This window comes from Poecilia latipinna, unplaced genomic scaffold (assembly GCF_001443285.1).
Source record: "Poecilia latipinna isolate Pla-1442-1.1 unplaced genomic scaffold, P_latipinna-1.0 Scaffold18, whole genome shotgun sequence".
In the NCBI taxonomy this organism is placed as follows: domain Eukaryota; kingdom Metazoa; phylum Chordata; class Actinopteri; order Cyprinodontiformes; family Poeciliidae; genus Poecilia; species Poecilia latipinna.
In genome coordinates, this window is record NW_015112634.1 from 698,637 (window position 1) to 714,260 (window position 15,624).

The window sequence follows — 15,624 nt, forward strand, 5'->3', positions numbered from 1 at the left end:
CTCCTCGTTCTTCACGTGTGAATTGCCGGTTCTCCAGCCTAGACACCTTCAGCCCCCCCCCAAAAAAAAAAAAAAAAAAAAAAAAACATAATTAAAGAGGGCTTTTCACATAGTCATGAATGGAAAGTTGAGTGGAAAAATTACAAAGTGCAATCTATACATACACCACTGTGGAGTATGTCACAAAAATAAATGGGATGAAATACTGATTCACCAACCGCAATAAAATCCTTAGCATGTCTAATTTGCCTTCTGTTGTACACAATGAAAAAAATTGCCTACATTTGATTGAGCCACTTATTACATAGTACAAACAGAATGTGTTGTATTAAGAGGACCAGCAATTTACTTTAATTTGGGAAAGTTATAATGCTCAAATTTAAGAGCCACACATATTTCACTGGATTCTTCATCATATCAGTTGGTTTGACTATAAGCTCATATTGAAACTGGTTTTAGAGCTACTGCTTGTTTATTCAACATAGTCTTTAGAAAGTTAGAAGATTTGCCGAGTCATGCTGACAAATCCACCCCAGAGGTATTTTCACGTCGGAATGCCATCCAGGCTTTGTGATGCTGACAGTACTTGCACAGCCCTTCCTGCATGTCAGGTAGACAGTTCATGTTGCCAAATAAAAACTAATCTTTATAGCAGACCTTAACACACTGCCTTCATCAAAGGCATACTGCAATGTCAGTAAAGTAATTCACTAAATGCTACGTGTGTTTCAAAGAGTACAAAACATTGTTTAAGTTACAGTAAGTAGGAGATTATTTAATGAATGAAGAAAGGAAACAATTTTGAAAACAGTAGCTACCAAAAGCGAGTTGGACTTGCTGTGCATATTATCATATAAAATATGAAACTAAGAACTGTTCCAGGTAAAGCACACAATATAAGTGTACACACAGCAGAGATTCAAAACTATTTCAGGAAATGAAAGCGACTTTCACAAATAGCCTGGTACATACAATAATAATCAGCCCTGGAGATACCTTAGGAACCAATTAATGTTTGCCACTAAAACAGGCTGCATTGTGTTTGACAAGCTACACCACAGTTTATACATATAAACCTCACATGTTTTTTTTTGTGTCATTAATATCTCATTGCAAAAAATATATGAAGAAAATACTGAGAAATTAAAAAAAATGGTTACAGTACAATACAGAGAATCTCAATGAATAAAAATCAGCATTTTAGTAGAAGTATTTATAACAAAAAAACATTATTTTTTTTCTTGCGACAGTGTGCAAACATCTGTTAAAGCTTTTGTCAGGAGAGGTGAACATTTTACAGAAGAAAAAAAAAAAGATTAATATGGAAATGCTTTTAATTTGGCTAATACCCAAATTACCACATAAAAGCATAGCTGACTTTCAACAGGACAATGATAAATGAATATGAAAGCCAGAGCCTTCTGTGTAGAGTCAGATTTATCCTCCTGGTCATAAATATTGTCAAATTTATCTGCAACTAATTTTGTTTTATATAATACACTAAAACATTAGACAAAAATACATCTGTCTGGCCATCCTTATCACAAGCATCCACGTTTGCAGTGGCAAACATTTTCTGTCGAAGGGTACACCATCAGTTGGTTTTTAGTCATCTGTTAGCCTCTGAATGTACATCTATAAATGTGAGAGTATTAAAGACACAAAAATCTAATTGTAAGAGTCTCTGTTCAACTGTGTTTTCCAGCATTCTGCTCTTCTTTGGGGTGCCTAATGTACTCGTTGTACATTGAATACAGGACCCCTAAGAAAGAAAAAAAAATGAGAAGAAAAAGGCGAGTTAGAGAATGGAAACTTAAAGACAGAAACAAATCAAAAAAGTTGCAGCTCAGAGTTGTGATAAATGAAATTCAAAGTCATCACTGTTTGATAAAGCAAGAAACACAATAAGGCAAACATAGTTCTCATCTATAGATAACTAAAGAGAACAATGGAGTTTCACAATAAATCAAGCCTAATCCTTACCACAATAGGAATTGTGCAGTACAAGCTATAGTGAAATACTCAGATGGAATATTTAGAAATTATATTCAGAGATTATTAAAATTATATGTGCTAATATTCTAACAGATTAACAGACTGATCTAGGCTACATATCACTTTTCCTGTAAAAACACAGGAAAAGTGATGGGAACACTTAATGTAAAAAAAAAAAAAAAAAAAATGCAATTTCCCTCAAGTTTCATAGCATCAAACTGGCACATTACACACACCACAGCCAAATGTTATCAATTGGGTAAAATTTCAAATTTCAAGAGTAAACACGTATAGCAAGCAATCATTTCTCAATAGCCAAGGGTCCAGGCCCTATGTATGAAGCAAAGTATAGAACAAAGGACTATTTATTTTATTTTTTTATTTTTATTTTTTTAACCAGGGTAGAAATATTGTGGCAAGCATCCAAGTCTGGTAAAAGCCTTAAAATAGACATAAATTCTACTGAAGATCTGCTATCCGCAAATTTCAACTTTACATGTATGTCAAAGCTGAGGTTAGAAGAATCCTAACCTACTTTCATCCTGCCTGTCACCAGTGTAACATCTCCCAGGGAGACAAATAAGATCAAACTGGGAATGTTGATATCGTCTTTCTCACAACTATGAATGTTTTTTTTATCTCGTACAGACATGTAAATACATTCTAATGTAAATGAAATGAAAGATATTGCTAATATAAAAGCAACCTACATAGAAACAAGATAATAAATGATACATACCTACTGTCATGGCTCCAACCACAAAGCCTTGTGCAGCTACACGCATATGAATCAAGTGCACCGACATTTTTGTGTCCCCTCGATTTTTCATTTTGTACAGCTGGTGTCCAACGATGCCAACAAATCCAGCCAATCCTGCAAAACAACTAGGGATTATATACAGCTCAATTTCAAAACTGCATACTGCAACTACGAACATGAGACTTCTTAATTCGACTTGGACTTTTTCACTCTATTACCATGGAACAAAACGTACTCACCCAGTGGAACAAATGGATTCTCCTTCACTTTCCGCATTAACTTTGAATCATTTCCTTCTTCGTAAGAGGACATCTTGACTATGGTGCACACAAAACAGCAGATTTTTAAAACATTTTTACAGTAATTTTCAGAACTTTGACAGTTCAGTCAGTCCAGAAAAAAAAGCTTATTATAAAGTTGGTTTACTGAATCTTATCTCTAGATATATTTAAACACATTCTAAAGTTGCAGCCTTACTGGTTTCAATTTAGTTGGCCTCATCATGTCCTGTTAGAAGGTGACATGAAGGGCAAGGAAGATACATTTTTAATGTAGGGAACAATTTACTTATGTATAAACAGTTATAGCAGGCAATTTTTTTTTTCCTGTTTAAAAAAGAATGTTGTTTAAATCGTTTCAAACAGGCTGAAAGTCAATTCAGGGCCTAAGCAGCCAGGGAAACATGAGACAATAAAAACAAAACGCTCATTATCGGCTGTTTACCAACTAACGTCGCAGTTTTAATGTATAGAGTGGAAAAGATTTTACCTGCGTTGCTTTGGAGAAGCTTTGCAAAGAGACAGTCAGATGAGCTTCGTGAGCACGTCTCCCAACCACAGTTTTCACGGAAGTAATATTCGAAACAACTCACCCGCAAGGCTCTGATATAACTGTCTCTGACGCCGGGCTGACGTCACACTACCACGTGGTTAGTTCAATGTTAGAAAGAAAAAATTGGAGATACAACCATCGCAGTTCGAGATGATAGCAATTTTATGATGTAGCAAGTTCCGCTTATGCTAAATGTAAGTAGAAAATTAAAAATAAAAAAAACTAGTGGCGCTACCGTCTTATAAAAACGTTTAAAAGTCTTGTTAATTTAATCGTACTCTATTTTAATTTGCAATGTAATGTGTAATTTAAATTAAAACAATAGTATGCACTAATGTTTATCCGAATGTGACAAAAATCACATTTATTCGATTGCAGCAGACAGTTATAGACATAGACATACTACAGAGTGAAAATGCGCCAAGGGTACAAATAATTCCGTGATGTATTGAAAGCAACACTAGCTTGCGTGCTAGGACAACGAATGGCTCCACCCCCAGCCAGAATTTTAGTAAAGTCATCCCTGTAGGTGTGGCCTCCCTTTCAGGACATAATGTGAAATAGTGAAGTCAAATTATCTTTTTTTTTTTTTTTTTTTTTTTTCTCATGACCTAAATTAGCTGACATTGTAAAAATATAATGTGACGTGTTATTTCAAAACAATCAATGGCAAATAGTTGCAAGAAATGTATATTCCACTGCAGCAACAATGATATTTTTATGAGTATGCTAAACAAACAAATTTAACCAAAATATTGTATTTTGTTCCTAGACTTCTTGTCTTATCGTCTGCATTTTAAAAGAGACTAGAGTCTTGTCCAAAATCCTAAACTTTGAATTTTGAGTTTTAAACATCTAAGTTGACTGAATACCTTTTATGCATTCGCGGGCCACTTTATACTTGGTAGTACATGGCTTAATTACCTTTTTCTTTTAGAACTGCTTTAGTTCTTTATGGCGTATTAAACAAGGTATCCTAGACTTTGGTCCTTACTGAGATGATAGCATTCCGAAAATGGAAAGAAAAAAGCAAGACTGCAAACTTACTTCGATTTGGGTGTCCATGTACAGTAAAGAAGCATAGCCACTCTGGAGGAGCTGCCAATGATCGCAGGTATAGATAAAATGATATGTTTATAGAAGAACTGTTGAAGCATTTTACTTCAAAAAGTAGGGCTAACCAGCACTCAAAATAATACATAGCTTTTAAGAAGGGAAAATATAAAATGTGTTTGGCTACATGTCATCAACCCATTGAACCGTTTACCTCAGTCATTTTTTTGCCGATAATTGTTCACATAACATAATCAAACACAGAAGTAGCATATAATAACACTCTTTCATAATTCAACAACATTTAATTTCCTTTTGGGATGAATAAAGCATTAACTTATATATTTTTTTCTTGTATAAAAAAAATACACTTAAAGCAACTAAGCAGTTTATGTTTTTTCCTAGAGGTTTATAATTATTTTATGATATGTTCTGCATTGTGTTCATCTTTGTTGAGAGAAGACATCAAAAAAACAGATCTGAACCCTAATGAGCCTGTGGCATTTCCTTTATGTAATTACAAGCTCAGATCTGAGTGATCAAGAACCAGATGTACACTGTAGAATGTAAATTAAAGCTGAGAGGTGAGAGAGAAGTTTCCAAATCTTCCTAACCTTCACAAAGAACAGTTAAATAGATATTTCCCTTTATTACAACTTTTTTTTTTTTGTAAAATGCTGTTCTGCCATTTATGCATTTATCTCACATCATTAACATTACATTCATATTTTTATCACCTGAAATTATAAATATCAAGTACAAAAAGCTGTCCTATCACACTTAGAATTTCACATGGCCTTCATAAAAGAGACAAATATCTCAGAGCATAATCTTGTTCAAAATAAAATCCAAACTGTAGTCAAACGGTTTAAAAGATTGAGGTGACAAAAAGGAGCACAGCTCCACTTAGTGGTCTATTGCTGGAAGTGCACTAAAAAGAATGTAGTGCGAGTTCAAATGAAATACAATCCTCTGAATCCTTTGTTTGTATTATCGTTAGAACCTCAAACATCCATGTATTTTATTGGGATTTTATGTAGACCAGAACAACAGTAGTGAATAAATATGAAATAAAAAGGCAATAATATAATTTTGGGCTGTACAGTGGCACAATTGGTAGCACTGTTACCTTGCAGCAAGAAGGTCCTGGGTTCAATTCTGGGCCTGGGGTCTTTCTGCATTGAGTTAGCATGTTCTCTGTTCTCTCAGGGTACTCCAGCTTCCTCTCACAGTCCAAAAACACAACTGTTTGGTAAATCAGCCTCTCTAAATTCTCCATAGGTGTGTGTGTGTGCATGGTTGTCTGTCTCTGCGTTGCCTCTTGCCTGAAATGTTTGCTGGAGATAGGCACCACTAGGGACAAAGGTGTACAGAAAATGGATGGATAGGTAATACATAGTTTTTAACATTTTCAGCTAATATAAATGTTTGAGGACAGGTTTTTAAAAATTATATATGTATAGCATATTAGTTGTGTAGATCACATCAGCAAAAATCTTAACAATGCTTTCTGACATAAACCAGTAGATGGCACTATATGTCTGTTGATCAAACACAAGGGCAGCTGGGTCCTTCTTCTTAGTGTAGACTTTGCAGGCGTCATTGGCTTTTATTAACACACCATTTTCTTATTTTTAAAAGATTAAGATAAAATGATGGCATATTTAGAATATACTGCATTTTCACCAGGTTCCTGTCCAGGCACTAACCCGAGAATGTAAATGGTCTTGATGAAAAACAATCCTACCATTTGCAACCTCTCTCTACCACATTTCACAACATTCTGCCTGTCATTTTGCATTGCTAACAGACAAACAGAACACAGAAACAGACATGACTCTGCTGCAGTCTAAAGTACGTATTGCTCTCTCATGCAATAAAGCTTGCATCATTGTTGCAATTTAGTTCATGGCCATCATGATAGCATAAAATACATTTCCCTCATGGACCCATTTTTAAGCAAGACCAGTATTACTGTTTGCACGTTCAAGTACATAAAGATTAATCTTGAACAGATGATAGGGTTTGTGAGCGGAATGAAGGTCAGTGGACTGTTTCATCAGTAGTTCAAGGTCTGAATTCTTTCAAGGTTTTCTTTTTTCTGTTGAGCTTACCTTGTAACCAGAACATATAGTGTAATTATAACAGTGTACTAATATAACAGTGATGTCACTTGATTGGCTGTTTTTAATCTATGCACTCAATACATGCTAAAAAATAAAATAAAAAAATAAAATAAAATGCAAATATTGAAGAAAAAAAAAGCCCTTTAGGTTTGGTTTGGGAATTCTAACTTTCTGACCAGAACTTTTTTGTTTTTTTACTTACATTTTTTGTTCATACTGTAACTTAATTTATTCCTTTCAAGTGTGATTAAAGCTTTTTACAGTCAATGTCCTAGAAAAAGTTTCACATTTCATCCTGTCTTTTCCAGGCTTCTGTAAATCTTTTGAGTCTTTTCTCTGCAGGGTAAAGATGTAGTAAGCAATCTTAAAAGTTCAGATGACATGACACAACTCTAATCTCAATATCTTTTGAAATTTTATGTTGGTTTTACGATTGATCTCAAATTCTGTTTCCTATCAATTTCAGTTTAACTTGCAAAGCTCCAGCTGATTGGTGGCACACTTTATCAGCCAGTTTCTCTTTAGATGTTCTTCTTATCCACATTAAGACATGAAGGTAACCTGCTGCAGAAGCATCAAACCCATTGAGAAGCATCCCTCACACTATTACTCAAGCAGTTAAAAAACAAAAAACAAAAAAACAATTGTAATCATTTGCATCACTCCATGATATTTGTGCTTTTGTAAATTTATTCCACTTTATTGCTCCTTCTTCCCCCCATTTGCATGTTCTTGTTCTGTGGGAGAATCCTGGAGAACCTGGATAAAATCCAGGCATAAAATGGGAGAACATGCAAATTCCACTCAGAAAGGCTCCACATGAGAGTTTGTTTTGAAAGATTTCTGTTAAGTGAACCACTACTTTATTACTCTGCTTGATTTGTTTTCCATCTGTTTCTCTTTAACTTTTTGCCATATGGTGTTAGTTTAATTTCTTTGAAGCTTAACACTGACATTCCACCCAAAAAGTGAACGTCTCCATTTCAGATTCGAACAACAAAGAAAGAACACTTGTTACATGTTTTTAAAGATTTGATTCACTTTCTGCATAGTATTTTAGCATTTTTAGTACTTTTTAATCCATGACTAGATCATAACTCATTCTCTGTCATTTTGATATAATACTTAAAAAAGACTTGCACTTTTTAACATCCCAGTTAATCTCTTTAACAATCTACATAGCCTTAAGATGGCAGAAGTATGTTCTTATCTAGAGTGAAATGACTCATTGACGTTGGCTGACAGATCACCAGAGAGGAAGTCGTTTTTCCAGAAGCAGCAGAAAACACGGATATCAGTCCACAAATATGCTTTGTTGCAGTTTTTCTGTTTAAGTTGCCCTGATGCAACTTAGACAACGTTTGGCTCTTTTCTTACTATTTGGAACAAAATAGGGACAAGTTACAAGCCTGAAACTATTCAAATTGTTAAGTACTGGGGTGAAAGCCCCCCTCCAACTAATAAAACCGTTTTATTTTCAAAATTATTAGAAGTGATGCTCTTTTGTGTGTTTTTAAAAAAAATATTCTTTATATAAGAAAAGTAAATCTGTTCTTTCCCAAGACATAAAGGTTTCCTCGAGAGTCATTTCATTCTTTTCACACACTCTCTATGTAAGGATAAAAGCCCCTTACTTTGTTCTGTGACACTGCTCCATTTCTGCTGAAGAATTTGATCTCATTTCCTGGAAATCTGTAACCCATTATGAATGGGAGGAGCAATGTGCTGCTTATAACTCTGAACTTGGACTTCATTTCCACACAGCTCTGTGGCTGCCAACAGAAACCGTCATGGCACTGCTTCTGCCTGTCCTCCTCAGCTGCTTGGTTGCTCTGCTTGGAGGGCTGTACCTTCTTGGAGTTTTCCGAAAGAGGCGCCCGGGAGAACCCCCTCTTGACAAAGGTCTCATTCCTTGGCTGGGCCATGTCTTGGAGTTTCGCAAAGACAGTTTTAAGTTTCTGGAGAGAATGAAGAAAAAGCATGGTGATGTTTTTACGGTGCAGCTTGGAGGATATTACTTTACATTTCTGCAGGACCCCCATTCCTTTGGGGCTTTTGTTAAGGAGAGTAGAGAGAAGCTGGACTTTAATAGTTTCGCCGAGCAGCTTGTTAACAGGGTTTTTGGCTACAAAGCTGTCCAGAATGATCACCATATCCTACAGAATGCCAGCAATAAGCACTTGAAGGGGGAAGGGCTGGAAGTAATGACACAAGCCATGATGAGTAACTTGCAAAACCTTATGCTGCACAGCGTGGGCTCAGGCACAGGTCAGAACCCTTGGAAGGAAGATGGACTGTTCATCTACAGCTACAACATCGTTTTCCGAGCCGGCTATTTGGCTTTATTTGGAAATGTGCCACACAAGTCTGAAGGAGGTGAGGAGAAAGCCAAAGAGAAGGACAGAACTCATTCAGAAGCTCTGTTTTATGAATTTCGTAAATATGACCAACTCTTTCCCAACTTGGCATATGGAGTCCTTCCACCAAAGCAGAAGTGGGAAGCTGACAGGCTGCAGTCCTACTTCTGGGATGCTGTCTCTGTGCAGAACATGAAGGCCAAGGACAACATCAGTCGCTGGGTGTGGGACATGCAGCAGTCCAAAGAAGAGGTGGGCATGAACGAGTCAATGATCAACAGGTACATGTTTGTTCTTCTCTGGGCCTCTCAGGGTAACACTGGACCCTCTTCGTTCTGGCTTCTCCTCTTCCTCCTGAAACACCCCGAGGCCATGAAAGCAGTGAGGGAAGAGGTTGATAAAGTTTTGAAGGAGACGGGGCAGGAAGTCAAACGCGGTGGCCCCTTGGTAGACCTGACCCGTGAAATGCTCATGAAAACGCCAGTGCTAGACAGCGCCGTGGAAGAGACCCTCCGGCTCACTGCTGCACCTCTCCTTACCAGGGCTGTGCTCCAGGACATGACTCTCAAGATGGCCGACGGGCGTGAATACTTAATCCGCAAAGGTGACAGGATGTCAATCTTTCCTTACAGCGCGGTCCACCTTGACCCACAGATCCATCCTGACCCGCATGCATTCAAATACGATCGCTTTCTGAACCCAGACGGCAGCAAGAAAACTGACTTTTTCAAAGATGGGAAGAAAGTGAAGTACTACAACATGCCCTGGGGGGCGGGAGTCTCCATGTGTCCTGGGCGATTCTTTGCCACCAATGAGCTGAAACAGTTTGTGTTCCTCATGTTGGTGTATTTTGAGTTTGAGTTGAAGAACCCTGATGAGGAAATTCCTGAAATTGACTTCAGACGTTGGGGCTTCGGATCGATGCAGCCCAACAGAGATGTTCAGTTTAGATACAGACTCAGGTTTTAAAGGCCTCTTACAAAACATGCTATAGTTATTCTGTGAGTATTCTGTGACTATTGATTGATTAAATAGCCTTACACTAATCATATGGGCACCTTGTAAAGCCTAAACGAGAATAATACAAATATATTGTATATTGCTGTAATACCAATTCTGTTAATGTTATCAAGAATATATTTTTCTGTATGTTTCAATATCTTTTTACATGCCATTTTCTTTTTTCGCCAGAACATAGAAATTTATTCTATTAACACATTTTGTAGACCTCTTTTCTATTCAGAATAAAATGTAAGAATTAAACAAGTTAGGCAGCATTCAACAGTGTTGTAGTTGGTTTACCATTAACACTTTATTTAAAAAAGAAGAAGCTTTAAGAATGTTTTCTTCTTCTAAATTCTTTTTTTAAGTATCATTTCCTGGGCTAAGATGTAATTATCCCAAACTGTTTATTTTTTTTTTTCTAAACAGTTTTCATACGGTTTTATGTTGTTTTATTGTAAGCTCTAAAACTGTGAACAGATTGAATAAGAGATGAATGCTCTCCTTGGCTTCCTGGGTGCAAATTCTACAAGTAAGCTCCTCCTTCATTAGTTTCCCTATTAAATCCAAATTAACTTTTAAGTTGTGTTTCTATTGTATTCTTTTTGTTTGCTTCTTTGTTTCTTTTAACACACAACTTTAACCCTTCTATGTGTCATAAGTGCTGTGGTTGATGAATCTAATATGTTTTTGTTTATTAAAAAGAGGATTTCTCGAGAAGAGTTTTGGAAGATGGGTGACATTATTAATAAATGGTTCTGTGACCTAAATATTACCCCTTTTGTTCCTTTCAACTTACCAAAACCATAAGTCCGTTTCTTGTTTATGCATGAAAAGCTTATATGAACACTCAAGTTTTCCTGGCATTTTTAACATCACAAAATATAATCAATTGTCATTTTGCTTTAAATTGTGTAATTTAAAGCTTAAAATCACTCACATCAGCTGGTAAATTAGTTTCTTAGTGTATCACTCTTTTGGATCAGTTCAAAAATTAAAATGTTAATTTATTCAGCCACAAAGTCAAATGTAAAAGTTTGTTAAAGTTTTCATTGTCTCATCATCGTTTTACATCCTCAGATAATTAACTAAAACTTTCCTTTCAAAAAGAGTTTAGACAAATACATAAAAATTCCCTTTTTATTATGTTATATAACAAACGTTCTATTACAGGAAGTATCTGATAATTTCCCAATACACATACAAAAGATTGCACTTCTAACCAAATTAAGACCTTGTATTTACTTCCATTTATTTTAGTTAGCCCATTTGTGCCAAAGCTTGACAATTACTCTAACTTTAGCTATCACAAGTGCATTCTTAACCCTACTTAACCTTAACCTTGTCTTTGTTATAGCAGCACAAAACAGGAAAGACATCAGATGTGATCATGCTTGTGAGATAAAAAACAAAAAAAAGCAAATCCTTCAATTATCTGCGAAAAGATCTAGTAAACATCTGCTTCGGAACAAATGGCACAGCAAGACAGATTAAATCAAAGACTGCATCACCACATGGCACACATATTTTGTTAGCCTTGGCTTGTCAAGCAACCACAAAAAAATTTGAGCATTCCTTGTTTGAAAGCATTGTGAAAAGAAAAAAAGCATTTCTCAGTACGAAGAATGCTTCGTACTGAATATCAGTTGATATTTTATTTGCTTCTCCTTTGTTGCCTTGGTTACACATCTTTTGTTATTGTCATACAAGAAAACACATGCAGTGCTCTGGCTAAGGTTAAGAGGTTCTCTGTTCATCATCCCCCCAAAGTGTTGCAATCTACCGAGAAAAACACTAAAATCATAATTATTCCACCATAGCATTTTATGGTGTTTGATCCATACTGACCATTTCTCTGCCATTTAAGATTTTTTCAAAAATTTATTTGCTTATAGATATTGCCTTTTTAGTTTATTCCTTGTGCTGGTTCAATTATTTTCATTGTTTGTCTTTTGGACTTGTTCCCTAAGCACAAACACTTACTGTTTATGCTAGCTTCAATTTTTCCTTTCATCAAAGGTTTTTGTGTGTCAGCTTTGTTCTTTCTCCTTTCCTCAGCTTACCAGAATACCTCCCTTTCCAGATCTTCTCCAGCTGCCTCTATTTACCTCTCATTACTCCCTCTGCTTCCTGTAGCATTCTCTTCTCTCCCTCTGTGTATTTAAGATTTGCATTGTTTTCTACTGGTTTCTCTGTCCAGCTTTCATAGTTCTCAGTTGTTCCCACTGAGTTCCTTTGTTGTTCATTTTAAGTTTCTTTTTGTTCATTAAGAGTTATCCATAGCTCTCTGCACTTGGGTTCTCCTCAACCCCCAGGGTTTTGCTTACATAATGGTTGGTAAATAGGGACAGGAGCTGACCTTTTAAGCTTTAAGCTGTTGGCTTGACAAAGCTCAGGTCAGTTATGAATTTGAAACTTATTCTCTCTTCCAGTATGGTCTGGCAAATTTATTTTTTATTCATACTTTCTTATATTGTGGTTACAATGATTTTCTCTAGGTTTTGTTTTTGTTTGTTTGTTGTTTTTTTTTTACACAATTGTGGAATCGGTGTATTTAGAGTAAGATGAGTTACCCTCTGGGGTCTCTCTAATTTAACATGTAAATTTAAGTAAAGGTTCAAAAATTGTGAGCCGTATGAACCAAGTCAGTCATTTAAATTTTCTCCCTTCCAGTAGTATGTTTGGATTTGACTTGAAAATAATCTCCATTTGTATTTGTCTTTTAAACCCAGCCAGGTTAATGGACTTTACCCAGCTGAGAACAGTCCAAAGTATTTCCAGGAACTAACTTGCCAACTAAAGACAGTACAGGAAAGGCCAACAAAAAAAAGCTATCAATACAAGTTAAATTACAGAGGGTAAATTGCATTTCAAAAACTTAATTTTAAATATTTTAGAAAATTTACATTTGAAATTATGACTGCAGTGTAAATACAATGCAATCTTTTGTTTAAGATTTTGTAGTTTAATATTAATGCCTGAATTTTGAAGTAGCAAAATTGAACTGTTTTGCTACTAGGTGGAAGAAAAAGTAAAAGTGTTTTGGCTACCTTGATTTATGTTTGTGGTTAAGTAGTTAGCACTAAACAAACTGGTTAAAATATATAAATATATGAAATATGTAATCATATAATTTTATTTAAATGGTTGATTCCACAGTAGTTTTTCCATACAGTAAGTTGTATGCTGTTTTTGTTTTTTTTGTTTTTTGTTGTTGTTTTTTTTGCCACATTGAAGAGAATAGATTTTATATCAGTAGCTGATGCCTTAAATCTATGACACCTTATTTCTGGGTGAATGAATGTGGTTGTAGTGGTTGTGATGCTGCCATCAATAAATAAACAGTTTGTCAGTCACGGTCATGTAGCCGGATGAGCTGCAGAACAATGGGTCTTTTGGTGGCATGCTGGTCTTCTGAGAGGTCTGCCTGTACTTGGTGGAGAGGGGTTTTGATGAAAAATAACCCATTGTCGTTCTCATCCTGCAACTGAGCCAGTACACTGAAACGATTCCTTTGGATGTCAGCAAGGATATTCCTCCATTAAGTCTAGAAAGAGGTTTTTTTTTTTTTTTCACATGTGGACAGGTAGGTAACCTCTTGTTGTCCTCCCTCTTACCTCTTCCACACACACCTTCTGTTCCCCCTGCCCCACTTCCCGTCTAGAGATGTAGGTTATTTCGCTTGCTCTAATAATCTAAAACAAAAGGTGGAATTTGAACCAGCACTTGAGTTTCACTGCATACACAAGTTGATGAAATAAGTTTAAATAACAGAAAATCAAGGCAGCAACAACACCTGCGAAGAAACCACAAACAGCAACATGATTTATGCAGCATTATTTTGAGATTGTTGGATAGTGGTTTGAACGCAATTTGAAATCATTTAAACAATGTGTGTCTAGAACAGATTAACTGTGTGATCCCCACTTCTGTGAGTGCAGTGGAGAATAAAAAAAAAGTATGTTTTGAGTATAAATATGAGTACTTTGTTTGGTTTTTGCATAGTTTCTCGAGATGACTTTGATTGGTAGTTGATGCTGTACTAATGATTGGATTGACCAAAATTATAGCAAACTGGGATGCATCATCTAAATCTGCAGTGCCTTATTTTACTGACCAGATCACCAAATGCTTAGAAATGCCTCAGCCTTGAACTCTTATTGTTTGCTGATACTTATTTCAAAGGCCACAGCAACAACGCTGTTATCATTTCACCTTGTCAGTAACAAAGTCTGGATAGGTCATTTACCTGTTTGTGATAGTGCCTGAGATTATCAATCGTTTCAAAATGGATGTAAAACGAATTGAAAAAAGACATGACTGCCATCTAGTGGGCATTTTTTTAGGATCAAGCTAATGAATGGATTACTGTATAGAGTTGAGTTTTGTTGTTGTTGTTGTTGTTGTTATAGTTACCGTATTTGTGAATAAGCAAGAGCTTCGGTGTTCCATCTCTGACTCTACTACCAATGATTCTAACCAGGTCTGTTGTTCCTTCAGCTGCTACTTTTTAGAATGACTGAACAGTTAAGAGTTAAGAGGGTGATGTTAAAGTTTTAATTTTTGTAGTTTTGTGACCTAAGGTATCTTTTTTTATTTGGATCAGTGTTGATTTTTGCTGCCATGCAGTTTGAGTAAATATCTTGGAAAAAACTTGCACATGCAGAATATTTCCCTTTCTTATGTGCAGTAAACATTAAGTTCAGACAGACTAGATGGAGAGAGTATTTATAAACACTAACTTTCAAGTGTTGCCACGGATTAAAAATTGCCTCTTGAGTGTTTCATGATGAGAAAAGCAGGACAAGGCAAAAAAAATAATAATAATAATAATAAAAAAATACATGGCAGATTTCAGCAACAACACAATTAAAAGTGTCTTGCATAATGAAAACATAAGAAGGTCTACATTACAGTTTCATCATAAAGAAAAGTAAAGAACAGCTGTTAATCAGTTAATATTGTAACTAACAGTCAAAAATAACTCTAATCCAATTAGTTTTGAACCAGAAAACTCTTTGCCTTGTTTGACTTGCTCGAGCTACAGGGTTAAAGTGTCGCCGGCCACATTATCCAGCTGGAAGATGTTAGTGATTATTTCAAGTTCTTAGCCAAACATTTCCAAAAAGTTTACAAAAGTTTACAAAATAGTTATGAGAGAGAGACATACAGACACCCTTATGACAAAATTTAATCTGTGGAGTGATTTATGACCCTAATCATTAATTCCCCACCCAAAGATGGAAATAAACATTTCCATCTTTGGTAAACTTTTTCCCACCACCTCTATGAATTTGCCAATAGAAACAGAGACAGTTATCAGAAATAAAACATTTCTCTCTGGTAGGTACAATTTAAACCCAGCCAGGACATCTGTTTCTGAATGATTTAAAATACAACACATTCACAAAGGGGAGGCTCGATGGCACTGGTGCTCAGTGTGGGTACTCTTAGGGAATTAAAGTACAACACATTTTAAGTAGCCTTTGTGATTTACTTC

At 35.8% G+C, this 15,624-nt stretch overlaps 3 protein-coding genes across 4 annotated transcripts in view; 2 read left to right on the plus strand and 1 right to left on the minus strand.

Moving 5' to 3' along the window:
- Positions 1 to 752: 752 nt before the first annotated feature.
- Positions 753 to 3,653, minus strand: higd1a (HIG1 hypoxia inducible domain family, member 1A). The gene is made up of 4 exons (XM_015034738.1): positions 3,524 to 3,653; positions 2,995 to 3,072; positions 2,735 to 2,869; positions 753 to 1,762 (listed from the first exon to the last, which is right to left on the minus strand). Exons 2-4 carry the CDS (start codon positions 3,065 to 3,067, stop codon positions 1,689 to 1,691), a joined length of 282 nt encoding a protein of 93 aa, XP_014890224.1. The 5' UTR covers positions 3,068 to 3,072; positions 3,524 to 3,653; the 3' UTR covers positions 753 to 1,688.
- Positions 3,654 to 8,527: 4,874 nt separating this feature from the next.
- On the plus strand, positions 8,528 to 10,894 carry LOC106948855 (7-alpha-hydroxycholest-4-en-3-one 12-alpha-hydroxylase). Its single transcript, XM_015034729.1, has one exon. It carries the CDS (start codon positions 8,556 to 8,558, stop codon positions 10,089 to 10,091), a length of 1,536 nt encoding a protein of 511 aa, XP_014890215.1. The 5' UTR covers positions 8,528 to 8,555; the 3' UTR covers positions 10,092 to 10,894.
- A 2,612-nt stretch (positions 10,895 to 13,506) lies between these two features.
- Positions 13,507 to 15,624, plus strand: part of gjc2 (gap junction protein gamma 2) — a 23,585-nt gene continuing 21,467 nt past the window's right edge. The window contains exon 1 of one of the 2 annotated variants that reach the window (XM_015034775.1): positions 13,507 to 13,710. The gene's annotated coding sequence lies outside the window, so the exon portion shown is untranslated. The remainder of the gene's footprint in view (positions 13,711 to 15,624) is intronic. The other variant, XM_015034763.1, reaches the window with a different exon arrangement.

Coding starts and splice junctions, on each gene's coding strand:
- higd1a (XM_015034738.1), bottom strand. CDS start 3,067: ATGTCCTCTTACGAAGAAGGAAATGATTCAAAGTTAATGCGGAAAGTG. Junction 2,870..2,994: donor GAATCCATTTGTTCCACTGG/GTGAGTACGTTT, acceptor GTTGTTTTGCAG/GATTGGCTGGATTTGTTGGC. Junction 1,763..2,734: donor GGTTGGAGCCATGACAGTAG/GTATGTATCATT, acceptor TTTCTTTCTTAG/GGGTCCTGTATTCAATGTAC.
- LOC106948855 (XM_015034729.1), top strand. CDS start 8,556: ATGGCACTGCTTCTGCCTGTCCTCCTCAGCTGCTTGGTTGCTCTGCTT.